At 52.5% G+C, this 21,420-nt stretch overlaps 3 protein-coding genes across 4 annotated transcripts in view; all 3 read left to right on the forward strand.

The window, feature by feature from the left end:
• LOC118173970 (histidine--tRNA ligase, cytoplasmic-like) overlaps positions 1–2,251 on the forward strand; it is an 8,478-nt gene extending 6,227 nt beyond the window's left edge. The window contains exons 2-6 of the mRNA XM_035338941.1: positions 188–315; positions 407–649; positions 1,435–1,551; positions 1,826–1,972; positions 2,120–2,251. Coding sequence (XP_035194832.1) covers positions 188–315; positions 407–649; positions 1,435–1,551; positions 1,826–1,972; positions 2,120–2,176 — 692 coding nt within the window. The 3' untranslated portion in view covers positions 2,177–2,251. The remainder of the gene's footprint in view (positions 1–187; positions 316–406; positions 650–1,434; positions 1,552–1,825; positions 1,973–2,119) is intronic.
• Positions 2,229–17,800, forward strand: HARS1 (histidyl-tRNA synthetase 1). 2 transcript variants are annotated; one of them, XM_035338579.1, is made up of 13 exons: positions 2,229–2,251; positions 2,865–2,954; positions 4,671–4,790; positions 4,968–5,063; positions 5,617–5,742; positions 7,435–7,542; positions 9,920–10,018; positions 12,464–12,557; positions 12,753–12,880; positions 12,972–13,214; positions 15,254–15,370; positions 16,123–16,269; positions 17,290–17,800. In XM_035338579.1, the coding sequence occupies exons 2-13, from the start codon at positions 2,895–2,897 to the stop codon at positions 17,347–17,349; spliced, it is 1,398 nt and encodes a 465-aa protein (XP_035194470.1). In that variant the 5' UTR covers positions 2,229–2,251; positions 2,865–2,894; the 3' UTR covers positions 17,350–17,800. The 2 variants fall into 2 exon arrangements, with proteins under 2 accessions (XP_035194470.1, XP_035194469.1); XM_035338578.1 differs by lacking the exon at positions 2,229–2,251 and adding an exon at positions 2,606–2,734.
• A 191-nt stretch (positions 17,801–17,991) lies between these two features.
• On the forward strand, positions 17,992–21,414 carry DND1 (DND microRNA-mediated repression inhibitor 1). Its single transcript, XM_035338762.1, has 5 exons — positions 17,992–18,198; positions 19,204–19,321; positions 19,424–19,885; positions 20,277–20,654; positions 20,813–21,414. The coding sequence occupies exons 1-5, from the start codon at positions 18,187–18,189 to the stop codon at positions 20,827–20,829; spliced, it is 987 nt and encodes a 328-aa protein (XP_035194653.1). The 5' UTR covers positions 17,992–18,186; the 3' UTR covers positions 20,830–21,414.
• The last annotated feature ends 6 nt before the right edge of the window (positions 21,415–21,420 follow it).

Here is a 21,420-nt window from a genome sequence, read left to right on the forward strand (position 1 = left end):
GGTGGGATGGAGCCCTTGTCCCTCCCTCATGATCCCGACAAGTGCAGCTGCTCTCTGCCAGGCCAGGCAGGGGCTGGAGTGCCCGGGGCAGGGATGGGGGGGAGTGAAGCAGCACATGCAGTTGGCCAGGCCCATCCTTGCAGGTGCTGCTGTGCTGGCAAACATGAGGCATGACTTGTTCCCGCAGGTGGCCTGGAGCTGGTCGAGCAGCTTCTCCAGGACCCGAAGCTGTCCCAGAACAAGCTGGCCAAGGAGGGTCTGGGGGACATGAAGCTGCTGTTTGAGTACCTGACCCTGTTTGGCATCACGGGGAAGGTGAGGAGGGGTGCAGGCAGGAGGGGGTGCTGCCCTCGTGTCTCAGCAGCCCCTGCTGTGGTGCTGAGGGGGCTTCCCTTGTGTCCCACAGATCTCATTTGACCTGAGCCTGGCACGAGGCCTGGACTACTACACAGGGGTGATCTTTGAGGCTGTCCTGCTGCAGCAGCAGAACGACCACGTGGAAGACCCAGTCAGCGTTGGGAGCGTGGCCGGAGGTGGTCGTTACGATGGTCTGGTGGGGATGTTTGATCCCAAGGGACGGAAGGTGCCCTGTGTGGGGGTCAGCATAGGGATCGAGCGGATCTTCTCCATCCTAGAGCAGAGAGTGAAGGTAGGTGCTGCTGGCAGTGTGTCACATGGGGGAGGGCTCTAGGAAGCAGTCTGTTACTTACTACAGAGCTCTACAGTGTTCAAGAAGAAAGGATCTCGGGGGAGAGGGTGGGTCATCTCATGCATGAATGTCCGTGCAGAAGAAAGAGCCTTTCCTGTAGCCCCTCAGGTTGCAGTCATGGGCAGCATTCTGTAGCAGAAACAACGGAAGTATCATAGACATCCTCTGACTTCTCATCCTTTCTCTGAAGTTTGTTCCCAAGTCACTTTAATTGTCTTGTGCTTGTGAAGGTTTCTGTCCCAGAGATGGTGAAATTATAAATTCAATAATAATGTGGCACTCATTCTATAACAGGAAAGTCAGCTGGGAAATTTATCACCCTGCATTTATTTCTGAGCTTGTGATTCATATGAAGTGAGGCTGAGGCAAAGTATGTGCACCTGAAGAATCAAAAGATAGATTAGAAAGCAGTGTAGTTCTCATCTAGGATGGAGGAAAGTCAAGGTCCCACAGAAACAGCAGGACATGATTAGATAGTGTCAGAATGCAGGTGCACTGGAGGACTCATTAAACCTGCCCAGGCTGTCTTAACTGTGCACACTTTTTGCTTCTGAAAGGTTAGCCTTGCTCAATAATATTCACTGAATAGCAATGATCAGCCTTCAACTATTCTTGTTTTGTAGAGCTAACAGCTGAGGACTTAGGTCAAGTGCGATGACCTAGGTGAGCTTCTGCTGTGATTCCCTCTGAGCCAGTGACTTCCATCAGTGTGTCTGTCCCTGCAGGCTTCTGGGGAGAAAGTTCGAACGACTGAGACACAAGTGCTGGTGGCTACACCGCAGAAACACTTACTCAGTGCAAGACTGAAGCTAATCTCTGAGCTATGGGATGCAGGGATCAAGGTAAAGTGTGGGCTTGGTGCTGTGAGTCGTCAGGGAGGGAGAGTCTTGGGGGAGCTGGACCAGCTAGAGCAACTCCAGTAGCTGTCTGTTCAAGACTGTGGCCTGCCTGAGATCTAGCAGGCAGAGAAGGAAGACATCTGAGAGCACTAAAGCCAGTTGCTTGCTCCACGAGTAACAAGGCAGAGTTTTCCATGGAGTTCCAGTGCCTGTAGTTTTGCTGCAAGATCTATCAGAGCAAACTTTGCATTGATGATTCACTGCTGCTTCCTTCTAGGCAGAAATACTGTACAAGAAGGATCCTAAATTGCTGAAACAGCTGCAGTATTGCGAGGACATGGGGATCCCTCTTGCTGCCATTATAGGAGAGCAGGAACTGTCAGATGGAGTTGTCAAGCTGCGAGATATTGCAACAAGAGAAGAGGTGAGGAGAATGCCTTTCTACGCTAGGTTTCAAGAGTGGTTCTAGCACTTACTGAAAGGCTCTGGGTTTTCAGTCAGTGACAGTATTCTAATGGCGAGCTGTATCCCAGACCTGGCAGATGACTGCTCCTCCCTGTTTGCTTTGCAGGTTGATATCCCAAGAGAAGGGCTTGCCGATGAGATCCGAAGAAGGCTGGAGCCCTAGCATCGTTCTGTCCCGAGCTGCTTGACCGAACCGCTGCACACCTGGAAACCCCAGTGCCCGCTGATTCCTGCTGAGGTCCAGCCACCCTCTGCCCACCTGCCAGGCTCACGGCAGCGCTGCAGCGGGCTGTGCCCGGAGGGAGCACGCGGGTTCTGAGACCATGGACACTGCTGTCCCGTGGCTGACGGCTCCGAGGGGCTGGCCACGTGTGTGGTGCCAGGCCCCGAGACATCCCCACAGTGGGGAGACCTGGGGGGACCCCGCCGGAAGGCGCCGGGGACATGCCCCGAGCACCGGCTCTGGCCGGCTGCCAGGCGTGCGGGCACGGCCGCTGCTGGGGCGGGGCTGAGCCCCTCTGTATTTTTTTTTTATTATTATTAAAAATCAATAAAATACAACTTGTAGAAGCGCCGCCTCCTGGCCTCCTGAGCTCCGCCCTGCGAGGCGCGGCCCCGGCAGGGCGCAGGCGCGGCCATGGCGGCGGAGGAGGCGGCGGCGGTGCGGGAGCAGGCGGAGGCGGTGCGGCGGCTGAAGCAGGACAAGGCCGAGCCCGAGCGGGTGCGGCCGGGCCCGAGGAGACTGAGGGGGGCCGGGGCCGGGTGGGAAGGGCCGCGGGGCCGGGGGCGCTGGGGACAGGCTGCGGGCCGGCCCGGGGTAACCCCCGGCTCCCCTCTCCTTCCCTCCGCAGATCGCGCAGGAGGTGGCGAAGCTGCTGGAGATGAAGGCGCAGCTCGGGGGAGATGAGGGGAAGCACAAGTTCGTGCTGAAGACCCCGAAGGTAACGTCCCGCAGCGCACACACTCGCCTCCCCGTGCATGTGCAGCCCCCCCCCCGGCCTGCCTGTGCTGAGCCTGGGCGTGCAGCGCGGACCGGCCCCGTGCTCGGCCCCTTTTTGCTTCCAGCAGCGAGGCGATGGGGGGGGGGGGGTCAATATAACCCCGGCAGCATCAAACCCCAATACTCTGCTAACCGAAAGCTTTCCAGTGCTTCTGTGGCAAGCCAAACACCAGCTGATAGGATCGATTTTGGTCATTTTTTATCGTAGCTGCCCAGTATGAGGTCTCCTCTCTGACTGGGTTCTTCTCTTTGAAGGGAGGTCATGGCTTGCATTGCTCCAGTGCTTTTAGGATTAGAACTTCAGATTTCTTGTAGCGCTGACCCCACTGGTGCCTGCAAACGTTGGCTCTCACAGATCAAGATCCTCAAGCTGCTCCTGTTCCTGCTAACTTTGGCAGAGTGGGCAAAGCTGCTGCAGGTCGGGTGAGCACACAGTGCTGTGAAGTGCTCCAGGTGCCTGGAAGCGTTGCCAGGAGTGCTCAGAGATCTCATGGCTTTTGGTTTTGCCTTGGTCTGTAAGAGTGGGGTCATCCCACTTACGGAGCGAATCTGGCCAGCTGCAGGCATCTCTCTGTCCTCTTCCAGCAGAACCCTTCCCTCAGTGGCAGCCATTCAGTCTCCAAGTCTCCCTGAGAAGATCATGCAATTTATGCTGAAGTTCTTTTGTATCCTGGATGTTTCAATATTAGCAGCTGACCAGAGACCAGCTGTGCTTTCATGCTGTGACACTGAGACAGTTACCAGTATATGTTAGTGTCACTGGTTTAAAGGAAGTGCCTCAACACAGTCTCACTTGTCCATTTCCTTTATCCCTTCTTTTTGTAAATGTAACTATGGTGTGAGACCTGGGAAGAAAGAATATCTCACTGTTTAAAGATGCAGGGAGAGGATTTGGCAGCTCTGTGAGCATCAGGGGAAACAGCTTGGGCTTCCAGCCTCTCAGCCATGTCAGTGCACTGCTGAAAGCAACCCTTTGCTGTTCGACCTGCAGGTGTAATGTCTATGCTCTCTCTGCTTCCTCCTGTCTAACTGTTGGGCCCTGGAAAAATGGAAGTGAGAGGTATAGTTAACTGACAGTTATGTGAGTTACTGAAAGCTTGAAGGTGGTCACTGAAACAATTTGGTGACTATTAACAATGATGAAGACTAAAAGGGAGCCCATCCCAGTGAACTTCACAGGTATCATGCTTTGGAAATACGGTTTCTCTGTGGATACTCTGGAAAGCATAAAGCTGTTTCTTATTCCACACCTTCAAAGTATTGCCTGTCCTATTTCCGCCTCTCTGGGTGGCTTGTTGTGTAAGGGTCTGGCTAATGCTGCACATGAATCAGAGCTGTGGACAGGGCCTAGCTGCGCTGTCATCCTTGAAGGTGCTGAACTGCCTGGGTGTTGGATGCGTGTTAGCTCCTTTGTTTCGTACATGGTGAAACTTCTGACATATTCAGCAGTGCAGACTAGCAGATCTCATCTGACTTGTGTTCTAATGTTTTCCAATGCTGCTTTTTACCCCCTGTACTGGTATCTGATGAATTGACCTGATCTCTCTAGCTGTGTAAGAATATGACGGATTCTTCGTGTCACCTCTCATATCTGTCTCCAACTGCATGTCTCTAAGCCAATGTGTCATTTGCTTTTCTTTTCCTTTTCTCATCCCAGGGCACGCGGGACTACAGCCCCAAACAAATGGCCATTCGTGAGAGAGTTTTCAGTACTATCATCAGCTGCTTCAAGCGCCACGGAGCAGAAGTCATTGATACACCAGTGTTTGAGCTGAAGGTGAGCACAGCAAGCTGGCTGAGCTGGTGGGGATTCTGCAGTTGAAAGCCTGTGTTGAGGGCTCAGTTTTTTTCCATCTCCTAGGTGTCCTTCCTTTCTGTCCGTGTTCTGTGTGCTCTAGGACTCTTCCACTGTTGATGAAGATGCTGTTTGTTCATGTGCCTTTTTTTTTTGTAGGAGACACTAACAGGGAAATACGGAGAAGACTCGAAGCTCATCTATGATCTGAAAGATCAAGGAGGAGAGCTGCTGTCCCTGCGCTATGACCTGACTGTATCCTGCAACAGCCAGCACTGTGGGGTTTTGTCATCTTTGCTGCCCGCTTGTTGGGACAGTGCTGCCCCGAGGGCAAGGAAGGAGGGAGGACATTCCCTTGGTTCTCACCCTATACAGGCAGGAAAAGTGTGAGCAGTTGTGTGTGGTTTAGTGGGCACAGAAACATTACTCGGTTATTTAGTGCCCATTGTTTCTGTTAGGCAAAGTAACACTTCGTGTGTGGAGGGAAGAAAAATTTGAGTGGGGTTTCTTCTACAGCAGGGAACCCAGACCAGGGAGTGAGATGTAACCCAAGGCAGTGCTGGGAGATGCCTGCAGGGGCACCTGTCCCTGTGCTAGTGGCAGAATGCATGGGCTGTGTCATGGCCAGCCGTGCAGACCCTGCAGCACTGTGGCCAGGCATGCTGTCAGGTAGCTGTTGGTTTGCCCCAGGGACATGTGCCAAACTGTGCTGGGCATTGGGAAGATAGTGAGGCTGTAGTGCTGCCTGTGACTGATAACTGGGTGGGGTGATCCCTCTCTATTCCCATCCTTAACTCTGTGGTCCCAGGTGCCCTTCGCTCGCTACTTGGCAATGAACAAAATCACCAACATCAAGCGCTACCACATCGCTAAGGTGTACAGGCGGGACAACCCGGCCATGACCAGGGGCCGCTACAGGGAGTTCTACCAGTGTGTGAGTTTGGCCAGCAGCAGGGGTGCTGCTCTGCGGGTTTCTAGGCTGGGCAGTGGTTGTAGGGACACAGGACTGAAGGCTGTGTTATCTTGCAGTCGCCTTCCTTGTGATGATGGGAAACTCACCTTCTCCTTCTTTTCCCTCTTGGGTTGAAAAGTAGCTTGAAAGTGGGAGAGACCGTGGGTGGTGGCTGTAACACGGGGCACTGCCATATCAGGGAACTTTCAGTGTAACCCCCAGATGTTGGGCATGCTTTGCACTGTAGAGGAGGGCATCTCCTTGCCCTGTCCCACAGTGCTTGTCAGCCTGGTTGAGGGAAAGAATTTCCTTCTGATCCCAAATGTGGCAACAGTTGAACTTTTATGTGTGTGAGCAAGAATGAATGAGCCAGGTGAGTGACTCAGCCATGGCACCCGTTGCTTCCATCCCATGCTTAGTCCATCTTTATTTCAAAGGAAGGGAAAAACCATGAGACCTAATTCCAGAACAAAGAATTCAATTTCCTTTGTGGCTTTCTCAGTGTGATAGCCCTGAGGAATGGATTTGTTCCACTGTACTATTACAGTCCCCAGGGCATCATATCACAAGTAAATTCTTAATTGAGAATATTTCCATTTCTTCATACAATCCCTGTCTATACCTTCCAGCTTTGGACCTTGGTGAATGCCCATTTTCACACAACTTGGAGTCTTTGCTTGCTGTCTCATTTGAAAGAGCTTCCTAGGATCATCTTCTTAGGCTAGCTGCAAATAGGCTAAAACTTACTTGTGTCTGACAGCTTACTTTTCCTTGTGCCAGTGCAGGTTTTTAAATGGTAGCTGTCAGCCCTTGATACTGATTCATTCCCTTTCCCAAATGAACATTTTGGAAATGTTGAGAGCAATCTTCCCCTCCCTGGGCTGGTTAGATCAAGCTCTGTTGCTTTTCTCTCCTTGGAGATGCTTTACTTCACTGCTCAGCCTCGTAGCTTTTTTTCTGCATCTTTTCAATGTAACTGACCAGCCCTCCTCTGGGTTTTTCCAGTGGGATTTCACCTGTGCCCTGTACGATGGTAGCAGCATTTTCCTGGCTGTACCAGACCTTGCCCAACTTCCTTGGGGATTGCATCAGCTTTCCTCAAGCTCAGCTGACTGAAGAATTGACAGATGCAATCTCATCTTTCTTCCTCCATTGCCCCAATTTATTTTGGAAGCTTGTTGAAGCCATGTTGAAATTTACTGAGTCGTGATTCATTCCTATGTTCCTAATTGTTCTTTTACTCAAGATGTGATTGAAAACTTTGCATTTGAGGATTTGTAAATTGGGGTGGAATAAGAGGTCTCTTCTTGCTTCTTTTGTTTTTCTTCTCTGAATGTTGATGACTTCTGTTGTATTATTCCCACTGTGTGCCTGGTCATTAACTTGATTTGCTTGTATATTAAAAAAAGAAAAAAACAAAACATCACGGGGATCAAGGAAAAACATTTGGCATTTAGGTCATACCAAATAACAAGTAGTTTTCTCCTCCCCTTCCTGATTCCTTTGTTCTATTTACTTGCTGTTAATGATCTCTGCTGTATTCCTTTTTGTCGTTTTTCATAACATTTCTGTTGCTTTTTGTAAATAAACTGCTATTAACAGCAGAGTTGAAGCTGTGTGGCTGCAGCCCTCTCTGCTGTGCTGAAATGCTCTCTGCCTTCTCTTGTTCCTCAGGATTTTGACATCGCTGGCCAGTTTGACCCTATGATTCCAGATGCTGAGTGCCTGAAGATAGTGCACGAGATCCTGAGTGACCTGCAGCTTGGGGATTTTGTCATTAAGGTGAGGCCAGAGCTGGGTCCTCAGACAGGTTTCTTTGTGCCACAGTAGGAAGCAGTGGCTCCTGTTCGTGGTTTTACACAATAGCACCTGTTTCTACTCTAATGCACGCTGAGGCGTGTGGTTCAGATGCAGTCATCATCTTGCCTCTCTGCCTTCTCATGGTGTCTGTACTAAAGGGCTGGAGTTCATCTCAGGGTCACCTACAGATGGGAATTCAAGTAGGTTTCCTGAGGCCATAGTTGGCAGAGTTCTTTCTCATCAACCACGGTCCCCTACAAAACGCCCAGCAGCAAAGTAACAAGATGACTGTCACGTTCGCTGCCTGCAGTGAAATACAGGCCCTGGCCCAGGACTCCTGCACTTGTCCCAGCTATTAATGCCCCTTAGTGTGCGTGCACTGTGTAGTTTGCAAACTCTTGCCTTCCCACCGACTCCTTTCCAGGGCTGAGCTCGTAGCGCACTTCAGAACACCTCTGCTACCTTGGTGTGTCTTCAGATGGTGCTGGATGTGCGGTTCAGACAGGATGGGAAGGGTGTAGGAGAGTAGTGGGTAGGAGGGTCTGATGTGCAGGAGGTTGGTGGGATGTCTGCAAAGGCCCCAGAGTCGTGGTGTGGCTGGGCTGTGCAGGGGAGGTGAGTGGTGTGGGCTGGGTGCTGCACTCCCTGGGGTACCCGCCCCTGAACCAGTCCGGGATGAGCTGAAGCACTGTGCATAGGAGCTGCCTCTCCAGATCAAGTCCAGTTAGTTTGTGTTTAGCCAGTGGTATGAGCAAATCTATTTGAGGACGAGCAGGCATCTGCAATGGGGAACAGCAGAATAACCTGCCTGTGGTGGAGAGAGCTCCGTGACTTCTATGAGGGTTGATACCAATGCTGGAGGGTTACAACCTCCTGAGCAGTCTTTGTTTCTGTCTAATTTAACTGTAGATGCTCTCACTACCCATGGAATTTTGAATTCAGCTAAGCCTTTGGCCTCAATTACCTTCTCTTACAGAACGTAATTAAACCATGGAATTGACTTCACTATCAAAAGAAGTAAAAGAAAAGAAAATCCCCTAGTAAGGTTTTAACATAACCAGATGTCCCTTTGTTCTTGTACTGAGAGTGCAGTGTAACACTAAATTCATCTCCTCAGTCTGCGGTCTGTTCCCGAGCTGTTTTTATGTATCCACATGTGAGATGATTCATAGGTATTGGTTTAATGTGGCAACGTTTTGGTAGAAAGGGTGCTACAAGAAGAGATGTGGAGATGTGCTGAAGGAGGAAGATGCAGCCTGTGGAGACGAGCCTGCACCAGAGCGGGATGTCTGGCAGGAACTGTGGCCCTGCGGGAGGCCCATGCTAGAGCAGTCTGTTCTGAAGAACTGTGGGAAGCCCACGTGTGGGAAGAGACGAAGTGTTACGGACTGATCACAACCCCCATTCTCTATCCCTGTGTGCTGCTCATGGGGGTGGTGGTGGGAGGTAGAAAAGTAAGGAGTGAAGCTGAGCCTGGGAAGAAGGAGGGGTGGAAGAAAGGTGGTTCTAGTTTTGTTTTTGTTCCCCTCTATCATGTTCAGTTTTTAACTGGGAATAAATTACATTAACCTTCCCCAAGAAATGCCTGCTTTGCCCTTGACAGTAATTGTCTCGACCTTTTGTCTCAACCCACAAGCTTTTCCATCTTATTTTCTCCCCACTGTCCTGTGGAGCGGGGACAGTGAGAGCAGCTTGGCGGGCACCTGGTGGCCAGCCGAAGTCAGCTCACTACAGTGCCATTGGTTTTCCTCTTGTTGATTGTTGGTGTCTGTGGCTCTGGAAGGAGAGTGCAGTGGCTCTCCCCAGGCTTGGAAGGACCCAGTTGTGCAGGCTGGCCTGCTCTTGGGGTGAGAGGCAGCTTAGCTCCCCAGGAAAGGGGAAGAGACAGAAATTACCCAGAAACTGTAAAGTGAGAGAAAGAAAAAAAAAATGGCAGCCTCCCTCTAGGCGTGCTTATTTCAGGTGGACTGTACTATGGTTCTTCCACCATCCTCTTTGCCATTCTAGCTGAGTCTGGCTCACCATGTTCTTGCCAGGCTCAATTTCTCTCCTTCCCTCTGTCAGTTCCTAATCTATAACAAAATTTTACCCCCTTCTGACTGTGGCTTCTTGAGTATCTAGAGAGGTATGTTGGCAGAGGCTTTTGAAAATGCAGATAGCTGTCTTTTTTTTTTCACCACAGATTTGCAATGGGAAATAGCTTGCACATCAGAACACCAGAGCGTCTGGGGCCCATGTTTCCCATGCGGTTAGGGTGACTGCTAGATTCTCTCATTTGTGCTTAAAACTAGAGAGGAGAGAAACTGATCTGAAGCATCAGCTTGAGCTCATAGTAAATGACTTTTTCCTTCTCTCCCAGGTCAACGATCGGCGCATCCTTGATGGGATGTTTGCAGTTTGTGGTGTCCCGGACAGCAAGTTCCGAACAATCTGCTCCAGTGTTGACAAACTGGATAAGGTATGGACTGGAGCTCTGGGCTTCTGGAGTTCCTGTGAGTCTCTGTCCAGGTCTATGAGAACTGTCTGGAAAGTGCTGATAAACATGAAGTTACCCACGTGAGCGCCTTCACCCTGTGCATTGAGAGGGAAGGGAGGCACACCAGGCATGTCAGTCACATAGCGAAACTGGATTCTGCACTTCTTCCTCTAGCATCCCACAGGGTCCTGAGAAATGGAAAAGAAGGGAGGGAAAATAGCTCTTCATATGGGAGGTTCAACATCCCAAATTTTAGCTTTCTTAAGCTGCTACTGCTTATGAATCTAGGTCATGAAAACCTGCCCCTAGACTAGTCCAGGGCATTCAAAAGACTTTTCAAATGCAGCAGGTTCAGTTCTGGTAGTGTGAGTGAGGAATCACAGTTGTTTCCTGGAACCTTTGCTAAAATTTCACATCTCAGTAGCAAGGCAAAAAAAATAAAATGACATAAAGGGAAAATCTCTGCTGCTCTCAGGAGTAGAGAATTGCAATCATAAGTGGTGGATGTATAAGGCAGTGAGCTTACAGGTGACAAGGCAAATGGACACCCTAGGTGGCAATGCTGCTGAAGTTGTCTTGTTGTCCAGTTGTTTCATTGTGCTACCTGCAAGCTTGTGCTGTTCTTGGTTGGTAACGTGATGTCTAGCATCCCTGCTGAGAGCACAGAGCCTGCATCACACACACACTGCTGGCCGTGCTGTGCATGAGCAGGGTGTCACTGCACAGCATGCGTCTCCAGATGTTTTGAGGACCCTCAGGAGATAATCCCAAGTAGCTGCATCAGAGATTCAGCAAAGGGAAGTGAGGCGGACCTGTGTGGGTGAGGTTTCCATGTTCACCTGGAGGTAGAGATCTGAGGTAGAGGAAAGTGCTTGGAGTGAGAAGGAATGGGAAACTAGAAACACAGAGCTGTAAAATAACACCAGCAGCACTTTTCCTGCCTCCTGCGCAGGGCAAGTGTGGTCAGTTTGGTACTGCTCTGTATTGTATGTGTCCCCACAGCATGTCTTCACACTCATCTGTTGCTATCATCAGTGTAAGAAGGTTATTGCTAGGAACAGGGCTCCAGGGTTGGCCAGGAACGCACAGCATCCTAGCAGGGTTTGGTTTTTTTGAACGTGCTGTATGTGGACAGCTCTATCTTACTCCAGTTTGGCGTGATGCAGAACAGCCCTCTCTTTGTACAGCTGTTCCTGTAAGGGACAAGGCAGGCAGTAGGTACAACCTGTAGGTTTGTGCTCACCAAGCTGCCTCAAAAGCACTGACTGTTGTGTTGGTCTCTAAGGGATTCAGGCCCTTATGTGGACTTCTGGGAGGAGGGAAAGGTGCCAGCGTAGGAAGAACTCTTTATCTGCAGCCAATCGTCATCACTATAGGCCCTGGTCAGGTACAAGAATGCTGGACAGATCGGTCTATAAATGTGTGTACAGTCCTCCACTAAAAGCTAACGAAGAGGAACCTTAAAATGAAGTGCCATCTATAGACTTAGTTTTCTTGGCTTGGGATCCAAATCAGAATTTCAAGGGGAATTTCAGTGTCATCAGAGACATGTGGGACACAGTTTGTGGGCTGATTGCTTAAAGGAGTGCTTATAGCCTTCCTGTGCAATCCTGTTAAACAGTGACCTGGTGTCTCATCTTGTACGTTCACATTGCTTTGCTCAAGGATGAACAAATCCTTTGGAAGCCTTATCTAATGATTGATTTGAAACCAGGTAGAGGAGGCTGTAGTCAAAGTGCTGTTAGCAGTGAGATGTACTGCAGAGGCATGACCGAAGTGTAGTTTTGGGGGCTGTGTATGCATGGAAGAGCAGCAGGAAGGGAGGACTGGGCTTTTCTGGGATGGCATAATTTCCTTTTTATTGTACTGAAAGGCTGTGTTTTAACTTAGTGCAGCTGGATGCTACCATGGCTCTGTTTCTTTGACCCCCTTGCTTGGTGGGAAAGCTGTTGTTTATCCTGCTTACATTGGGCTCCTGTATCATCCAGCCATCTCCTCACAACTTCCCAGTGGTGGGCATGGCCTGCAACGCTTCCTTAACTGGTGTATATGATTGTACCTAACCATGGAAACCACAGCAGCAAAACATCGCTCAGACTCAGTACAAATGTCTAATTCTGGCCAGATATCTAAACAAAAACATTTCTCCTGGGGCTGTCAGGATTTTGGGCAGCTTTGGTGGCTGCAGGGTTAGGATACAAAGGGACTATGCAGAGGTACAAGAAGTGTAGTTAGAGGCATGCCCCAAGAGCATTTGATTTGCTGCTCTTCTCATGCACCTTTTAACCATCCTGATGGAGTTCTGCAGTGTAAAGATGTGTGAGGGCTGATGTCTCTTCGCTTGTATGGGGCAGTATTACCAGAGACATTCCTCAGGAGAGACTATATCCCTGGGGCGGTGGCTCATGTTCTTCTCACCCCTCACAGGTGCCCTGGGAAGATGTGAAGAATGAGATGGTAGGAGAGAAGGAGCTCTCTCCTGAGGCTGCGGATCGCATTGGGGAGTACGTCCAGCTTCACGGTGAGCACGGTGGGATGGAGCCCTTGTCCCTCCCTCATGATCCCGACAAGTGCAGCTGCTCTCTGCCAGGCCAGGCAGGGGCTGGAGTGCCCAAGGCAGGGACGGAGGGGAGCAAAGCAGCATGCGCAGCTGGCTGGGCCCATCCTTGCAGGTGCTGCTGTGCTGGCAAACATGAGGCATGACTTGTTCCCGCAGGTGGCCTGGACCTGATTGAGCAGCTTCTCCAGGACCCGAAGCTGTCCCAGAACAAGCTGGCCAAGGAGGGTCTGGGGGACATGAAGCTGCTGTTTGAGTACCTGACCCTGTTTGGCATCACGGGGAAGGTGAGGAGGGGTGCAGGCAGGAGGGGGTGCTGCCCTCGTGTCTCAGCAGCCCCTGCTGTGGTGCTGAGGGGGCTTCCCTTGTGTCCCACAGATCTCATTTGACCTGAGCCTGGCGCGAGGCCTGGACTACTACACAGGGGTGATCTATGAGGCTGTCCTGCTGCAGCAGCAGAACGACCACGTGGAAGACCCAGTCAGCGTTGGGAGCGTGGCCGGAGGCGGTCGTTACGATGGTCTGGTGGGGATGTTTGATCCCAAGGGACGGAAGGTGCCCTGTGTGGGGGTCAGCATAGGGATCGAGCGGATCTTCTCCATCCTAGAGCAGAGAGTGGAGGTAAGTGCCTTGATGCTCAACTAAGCACAGAGAAAGAGTAAGGATTTACATTCTCCTCGTGTACCTGTTGGAGAATTTTGCACAGCTTTAATGTAGCAGAAATTAAGGATTTGTTATATATCTTTACAGAAACTAAGGTTAGTTCATATGATTTTAACAGCACTTAATCAGTATGTAAGCATCAGTCAATTAACACAATGATCTAAAGGAATTTGCCACAATTGAAACGGAAACTTTTCACTTACTGCAATAATTGAACTCAACTTAATAGTTTAGCGCTTTAGTTATCAATATTTTCCTGAGTAATACCCGATAGAGTCGGAGGTAGAAGTCTGGCCTGGCAGTATTCTACAGGGAGAGATCAAGGATGCAGCCCACTGCTGTCCCTTGAGAGCTCAAAGAATTCTTGCTTGGGATCGCTTTTTATAGGATTGCAAAGTCTTTGGGTTAGTAATTTTCCAGGATTCAGGTTTTTTGCCAGTTTGTTTAGGAATCAGGTTGTACAACCCTCCTTCCCTTAGCCCTTAATCATGTATTTGTCAATTAGTAACAGGGGTGTGACGCAGCCCTCTGTAGATAACAGAAGAATGATGTCAGAAAAGACAAGGCTTTCGCTTTCATATTTATTACATAAAGTGCTTGACTCATCGTCAAGCTCAGTTTTCTTACCAGGTTGTTTCCTGGAATGAGCTCTGCCTGGGTTTCCATTGTTAATGAGCTGTCAGTGAGGGTTCCAGGAGTGATCCCACTGAGGCCTACAGTGGCTTATAAGCCTGAGCGAGACTTAAGTGCAGCAGCAGAGCGTACCCACCACAGTGACCTAGTTCAGCATGTGCTTAAGTGAGTCTTCTTTGCTGCGGTCTTTGTTGGAGAACTCAGAGAGGCCCCTGCTGTGCTCTACAGCAGGAGTCAGAACCAGGTCACGATCTCCTGTTTCCTCTGGCTTGGGAGATGATCCCTCAGGGTCTTGCTGGGACACGACCCCTCTTCTGGCAGCCCCCTGTACAACTTGTTCAGCTGCAGCCTGAATCCTCAGTCCTGCCAGGTACCTAGGCCAGATGCCTTCGTGTTCCCCACTGCATTAAGCATCCATGTGACCACACCACCTTCATGGCAAGCCAGCACTGCTCTGCAAGGCTGGTTGGCAGACCATCGTCTTGCACGTGTGCCCATCATGTTGAAGGCACTGCAGAGACCAGACGGGTTGGATGCCCCAGGATAGGGGGTGCAGCACCTCTTGCAGGGTCCCAGGTACATTTTCCCTATTTGCCTCTGCTTAGAGCTGCTCTACTAGTTTGTTCTCTCAGTCCTATCCAGTGGGTGTTATATTGGTCTTACTTGGCTCTCAAAATACTGCCACACATTTCCCTCACCCAGAGCCCTGTTGTGGGGAGATCTCTCTTGGCAGACACAACTAAGATTTCTAAGAGGAAACTGAATTCTTCCCCCACAACCTCCAGTCCTTGCCAGGTTTGGTCCTCTGCAGCTGACCTTTTAAAGACTTATCCCTTCAGAGAGAGCAGAGGCAGGAATGTGCTGCTTTGAGTATCCAGCATCTGCCACGGGAGCAGGTAGCTCCTGACAGTCCTGGAGCACCTCAGCTCGCTGCTGTTAATCATGTAGTTCCCAGCCCACCTGTAGAGCTGGCTCTGTGCAGCTTCCACAGGGCTTGCTGCTCCTTAGCCACTCAGAGCAGATCTCCAAGAGGCCACAGGCCTTTGGGTGTGGAGGAACAACTTCTAGGCAATTGTTGTCAGGGAAATTGCTCATTCTCAGCATGTTCTCCAGCCTGTGCAAACCCACATCACAGGAGGGAGACTGGGTTAAGCCCCCAACATGGAACAAGCACAGAGAGATTCTGGTCTAGGATGGGGTCTCTGGGGCATTGCCTGACTGCAGAGTTTATGCTGTTCATCCCACTGATCCTGAGCCTCTTCACTGCTAAACTGATGGGCTTGGGGTGGGGACCCTTCTTGCTCACAGGGTCTCGGGTATGTCTGTCTATCTATGTCATCTCTTGAGTCTTGTCCCCTCTCTAGGCCTCTGAGGAGAAGATCAGGACAACAGAAACACAGGTGCTGGTGGCCTCTGCCCAAAAGAAGCTCCTTGAAGAGCGGCTGAAGCTCATCTCTGAGCTATGGGATGCTGGAATCAAGGTATGACCAGGCAATGGCCAAGTCAGGAGCTGCCTGATCCGCTCTCTCATGCCAGAAATGGACCAGACCTGGGTTTGCTGTGGGAGAAAGGAGTCACAGGGAAAGCATGGGCAGCAGATTGCCTTCCTGGATTGAGCCTGCTTCTTCTCAGTATCCCAGATGAGATGTTCTCCAGTGGGGGCTGGGTGGTACAACTTAGTTAGCTCCTAATACTGCAGGGGATGCTCTGGCTTTGTCTCCTCAGGACAGATTGCCAAAGCAGGCAGCGCTTCAGCCTCTGCTGCATGGCAGCTGCGATGCTGCTTCCAACATGAAACAAAAAGTGCAGAGCCTTGCAAGGAGGGGAGGAGCCTGGGTGGTGTTTCCCAGAGGCTGAAGACAACCTGTGTCAGGGCCCTGCTCCTGCTGCAGGCAGTCTCTCTCCCTGGGCTGAACAGAGGAGAATGGGTGCTCCGCAGGGCTTCTGAGCTGCTAGGGACACCAGAGGTGTCAGCCCTGGTCGGATGTAGACTGGAGCTGATGACCTTGTGTTTTCCCAGGAGCAGCACTGTCTGCTGAGTACTTTGGAGCTGTGTTGCAGTACTCACTAGCAGTGCCCTGCCTTCTCCATTAGCCAGTGTGTGCATACATCCACACCCACCAAATGGCAACAGTGAGACTGGCCCAGAATGCTGGGGGGTGTGATGAGGGGGGTGTGATGAGTATGGGTGTACCCATACTGAGTACAGCATTGTGCTCTGGTTCCATTCCAGGCAGAAATACTGTACAAGAAGAACCCCAAGCTCCTGAATCAGCTGCAGTACTGCGAGGACACGGGCATCCCCCTTGTTGCCATTGTGGGAGAGCAGGAACTCAAGGATGGAGTTGTTAAGCTGCGGGTCGTGGCGACCCGTGAGGAGGTGAGTGAGGCTCGTGGTGGCTTGGAGGGGGACTGATGGCTGCTTACCTTCTCTCCCAGCTCAGGCAAGCCCTCCAAACCTATCTGTACCTTGTCCAGTTGCAGTGCAGTCAGCTTGTACACAGCAAGGTGGCTCTGCAGGCTCATGCTTCAGGTGTGGTACCCAAAGCAGAGATGAAAGGTGTAGGGCGCTTCCATCTAATGTGGAGGGCCTCCAAGACTCAGCGAAGATGCACATACAGAAAGTGTAATGAGGAAAGAGGGTGTGAGACAGAACTGGCACATTTGAGGTGAGGCCTGCAGGCTGATAGCAGTGGTCTCGTGCTTGCACTTTTAGACACTGGGTGAGGTGAGTCTCCAGCCCTTCTTGACTTGCTGTGGAACACATGCTTTGGCATCAGTTCACCACCAAGCCTCCTGTGAGAGATTTTTAGGATTTTGTACATTGCCTTCCTCACTAGACCTTTTTTAGCTGCGGTCTCTCCAGGGACTTCTGTTAACATCCCAGGTTCTGATTCCTTGTCCCATGCAGTTTCCTGGAGCTGAGGAGCCCTGTTACCTCTCTGTCTCCTTGTTGTTGACTCTGGAAAGTCTCCCACCACGTGGCCTCCTTGAACTCCTAGATATTCCTCACCTTGGGGGTCTGGGGTGAGGGGTTGGATCATGGGCTGCATGGCTGCTTCCACGTACCTTCCAGGGTGTGGGAGCGTTGCCAAAGGTGATCTGGTGGGACCTGTGGCAATCTGTGCGCTGGCCTCAGTTTTGGAAATACTGACGATATAGCTTTTGGTCATTTGGCAGGAGGGTGCTTGGCAAGGTGGATGGGCAGTGCTTGCTCTTACAGGGCTGCATTCAGCTCTGTGTATGGTGCTGCTGCCTCCTCGCCCCATAAAGGGACTGGTGACATCATGGTGGGATCTCATGAGACAAGAGGGTCACAAATGGGGTGTGGGACCAGAGGAAGTCACCTGGTGACAAGCTGCTTGTGTTTTATTTATGGATCTTGTGCTCCCCCGTGTAGGTCAACATTCGCAGGGAGAACCTCATTGAGGAGATCAGGATGCGAACAAGTCAGCTTTAAAGCCTGCATGGACCTGTCTACTTGTTCATTGGATTCTGGCGGACAGATTTCCTCCTCTAAATACCAAGTTGGTCGTCTCCTTCACCAGGCCAGGTGGCAGCAAGTGCAGGGTCAGGGGAGCCTTTGAAAGCTGTATTTATTCTTGTTTTGTGTGCTCCCTTTCCCAGCGGGAGGAGAGAGGCTGCACTGACTCCTACAAAATGCCCTGGCTCTTCAGTATGTTGCTGGAAAGATGTTTTGCAAGTGGCTCTGGCACACCATGGCCTCCTGTCTGCAGTTGTTACCATGACATGTGGAGCCCCGCGCTGTCAGCAGACCCCAGGCTCTTGGCTGCAGCTTCTTGTTCCCTTCATGTTGAATAAATGTTCAGTCCAGCGTGTGGCTGCAGGGAGGTGACCTTATCCCAAGCCAGCTGTTCCAAGAAACAATAAATACTCTGCCAATCCCCTTCCTTGCCTTCTGTCCCTACTTTCTGCTTCGCTGGGGGAGGATTTGCTCACATGCCCCCACCTCTGGGTGAGAGCTGACTTCTAAAGGCCATGGGGGCAGTTCTTTGAGCTGTGGTGGCCCCAGCGCCATGTGTAAAGGAAGGCCACGTGGAGGCTCGCCGTGCAGCTCCTCTGGCCGCGGGGCAAGCTCTGGCCCGCCTCCTGCCCTGCTGGGGCCATTCAGTTGTTTTTTGTTTTTTCCATTTACCACTTGCATGGCTTTACGCCCACGGGAGGGCAGCCTCGGGGGGGGGGGGTCCCGGCAGGACCCTCCTTCCCCAGGGCGGAGCAGCCGCCTGGGTCGTTGTTGGCGGCGCTGGAAGCTTCCAGAGCCGGGCGAGGACAGGCGATGGAGGAGGAGGTAGGTGCCGTCGGGGGGCTGCCGGCATGGGCCGCGGCGCTGCGCTCCCCCCAGGGGCCTGGCGGCCGCACGCCGGAGGTTCCCCGAACCCCCTTCGCCCGGGGGCGGCCGTCGGGCAGCGTCCTCCGCTGCCCGGGTCGGAGGCGGGACTCGGAGCCGCTGCGGCTGCCGGAGCCCCCGGGGCCGGTTCCCTCGGGGGAGGCAGCCCCCGGCAGCGGCTTCCCCGGGCCTCGGCTCCCCACGCGGGGAGGCCGTGGCAGCGCCTCGGAGGGTGGCTGGGCTGCGCTGGGGCGTGCTGGAAGAGCCGCGCCTGGCCCGTCCCGAGTGGGTGGAAAGGTGGCTCCAGGGGGCGAGGAGGAGCCCGGGGCTGGCTTTGTGCACGCACTCGGCGGAGATGTCCCGTTAAGGCCCATGCCTTCATCCAAAAGGGTTTTCTGGCTTCTGAGAAAGGCAAAACCCCATGAAGAGAAAAAAGGTGCCAGCACCTGGTGGTGCACCCAATGATGCACGAGGGTGAGATGCAACTGAACTGCTTTATAGCAGGAGCTGAGATTACTTTAATCCCACTCAGCGTATAGTCTTCAGATGCCCTAATGAGACTTAGGAGTACTTAATGAACTAAAACCTGATGTTTCCACATGGATCATGTCCTTAATTCCTCCTTGAAGCTCCAGTGATACAAGGTTCACCTTGGCTCTTTGTTCCCGCCCTCTCTCGTAATGCAAGCCAGCTGCTGAGCAGGCACCTGAACCTCTGTTTTCAAAGCCCTTGCAGGCGTCTCTGGAGTGTTGGTGTTCTTGTGCTCTACCAAAATTGCTGGAGCAGTCTTGGGTGGTGGACAGGATAGTTGTTTGGATGTGCATTGCCCTTCCCTGAGGGCAGAGCAGACCAGCATCTGCTCCTCCGCTTCCTGGCTTGCGCTAGGCCTCATTGCTTTGTGGGGTTCAGATGCCCCCAGCTGGGAGGCTGGAAACTGCCCAGCACTGACATCACCTTCCTCCTCAGGCGTGGGCTAACAGTATCAACCAGGCCAATAAGATGGCCCTGCGCAACTGGGTAAGAGAAACCGGCATTGATCTGGTGCAGATCAATGGACAGAGGCGATATGGTGGCCCCCCGCCAGGTACGTGACGAGCTCAGCATGGCAGTGCCCTGGGAGCGTGGCACATCAGGGTGGGCATGGTGGCCAAGCACGTCTCACCCACGTGTTGCTCTGTGCCTGCAGGCTGGGTGGGCAGCCCCCCACCGACGGGCTCGGAGGTCTTCATCGGGAAGCTGCCACAGGAGATGTACGAGAACACGCTGATCCCGCTTTTCCAGAGTGTGGGGAAGCTCTATGAATTCCGCCTCATGATGACGTTCAGCGGCCTCAACCGGGGCTTTGCCTACGCCAAGTACAGCAACTTGCAGGGTGCCAAGGAGGCCATTGCCACCCTCAACAACTTGGAGGTGCAGGAGGGCTGCACCATTGTGGTGTGCAAGAGCTTGGAGAAGTGCGAGCTGAGTGTGGACGGCCTGCCCAGCTCGGTGAGCCAGAAGGACCTGGAGGCTGTGGTGCTGAAGGCCACCGAGGGGGTCCTCAGCATCACCCTGCATGCCAGCCCTTACCAGAAGAAGGCCAAGCTCGCCGTGCTGAAATACATCTCACACTGGGCTGCTGCCATGGCCAAGAAAACCCTGATCGAAGGTACTGGGAGACAAGTGGGAGGCTGGGGTGCTGTGGGATACTGCTTGGCTTTGTCTTGTGGGTGTATGTAAGTGAGCATAGATCCCAGCACCAGGTTCAGCTGAGGAGTGACTACAGGCTTGAGACACCCCTTGGCTTCTCCTTGTGTCCCCTCTGGGCTGGCCGTACCCAGTGAGGCTGGTCCCTGGCAGTACCTGTGCAGGCCTGGTGGGGCTGTGGTGAAGGCGAGTCATGGAGGTGTCGTTGTGCTCTCTGGTTCAGGGTCAGACCATCATGGGGTCACTGGGACAGATGCTGGGGGACAGGACGTGGTGGTGGGACGCTGGCTGCACGGTGTGACTGCAGGCTGGTGTGTGAGCATCTCCTGTAAGCTGCTGTGGGTCTCTCCTAGGGAATGTGAGGCTCTGTGGGGAGAATGTGAAGGTGGGGTGGCTGAAACCAGAGCTGAAGGAGAAACTACAGTTGTGTAAGGAGAAGCGTGGCAAGCACCTGGGGAGCCCTGAGCAAATGCTGCTGTCCCTGAAGCTGTGCAACGTCCTGGACTGCCTGAACACTCTGTGCCGTCAGCAGTGCCTGGGGACCCCCCGCTTCTTCACAAAGTGTGTCCAGGTGAAACCCGGTGGGTGGCTGCAGTACTGGTGCCAACTAGTGATCCCAGCGTGGCCCTTGCCCTTCAATGGCTTCCTGTGGGTGCAGGAGGATGTGCCGAGCACCCGTGGGCGTGAGAAGGCAAAAGACGCAGTGGCACATCTGGCTCTCGGGAAGCTAGGTGAGTCCTGGCACAGAATTGGTGCCATTTCCCACCGTTCCTGAAGTCCTGGAGGGTTTCCTGGGACTGAGGGGTCGCTGGATTTAATTCTGCAGGTGGGGGCCCAGGATGGGAGGGAGAGAAGCGCGCAGAGCCCAATGCTTTCCTCTCTCCTGCAGGATGCCTGCTGACGTAGGCAGCTGTTTTGGATGCGGGCAGCTGTTTTGCCCAAACTATGAAGCGAACCTGAGCCATCAGATGTCCTGTTGCTGTCCGCAGGAGCGGAGCACAGGCCCGGTGGGGCTGTGGTCCTGTTTCAGCTTTGGTTTCAGTTTGTTGGGGTTTGTTTTGAGAGTCAGCGCTGGAAGATGTGGGTGCTGTCATGGGGTCTGACAGCTGTCCTGTTCCCAGCCAGCACTTGGTTCTGCTCTGTTCTGGGGGAGGTAGGCCTGACCTGCCTGGTTCAGATTTTCCTTTTTTATAAAATTGTTCTGTTTTGCTCTGATGCAGTAGGGCCCCAGCGTAGGTCTTGGGAGAAGTTAGAAGCAGCAGGAGCTGCTCTGAAAGGCTGCCAGCAGTGGGTGTGGGGAGGTCTAGGGGACCTTTGGGGGGGGGGGGGGCAGCTGAATGGGGGGACAACATGTGGCCTCAGCTCTCCTCCACTGCACACTGGGTACCCGAGCAGCACTTTGGTAAACAGGGGACAACCTGCTGGCTGGGGGGCCGTGTTTCAACTAGGAGAGTGGCTGTGGGCTCTGGGAGGCACAGAGACAGTTGGGCTGCAAGG

The sequence above is a fragment of the Oxyura jamaicensis genome, chromosome 13 (genome assembly GCF_011077185.1).
Source record: "Oxyura jamaicensis isolate SHBP4307 breed ruddy duck chromosome 13, BPBGC_Ojam_1.0, whole genome shotgun sequence".
Lineage (NCBI taxonomy): Eukaryota > Metazoa > Chordata > Aves > Anseriformes > Anatidae > Oxyura > Oxyura jamaicensis.

Coding starts and splice junctions, on each gene's coding strand:
- HARS1 (XM_035338578.1), top strand. CDS start 2,651: ATGGCGGCGGAGGAGGCGGCGGCGGTGCGGGAGCAGGCGGAGGCGGTG. Junction 4,791..4,967: donor CACCAGTGTTTGAGCTGAAG/GTGAGCACAGCA, acceptor TTTTTTTTGTAG/GAGACACTAACAGGGAAATA. Junction 10,019..12,463: donor GTGTTGACAAACTGGATAAG/GTATGGACTGGA, acceptor CACCCCTCACAG/GTGCCCTGGGAAGATGTGAA.
- DND1 (XM_035338762.1), top strand. Junction 19,322..19,423: donor ATATGGTGGCCCCCCGCCAG/GTACGTGACGAG, acceptor CTGTGCCTGCAG/GCTGGGTGGGCAGCCCCCCA. Junction 19,886..20,276: donor CAAGAAAACCCTGATCGAAG/GTACTGGGAGAC, acceptor GGTCTCTCCTAG/GGAATGTGAGGCTCTGTGGG.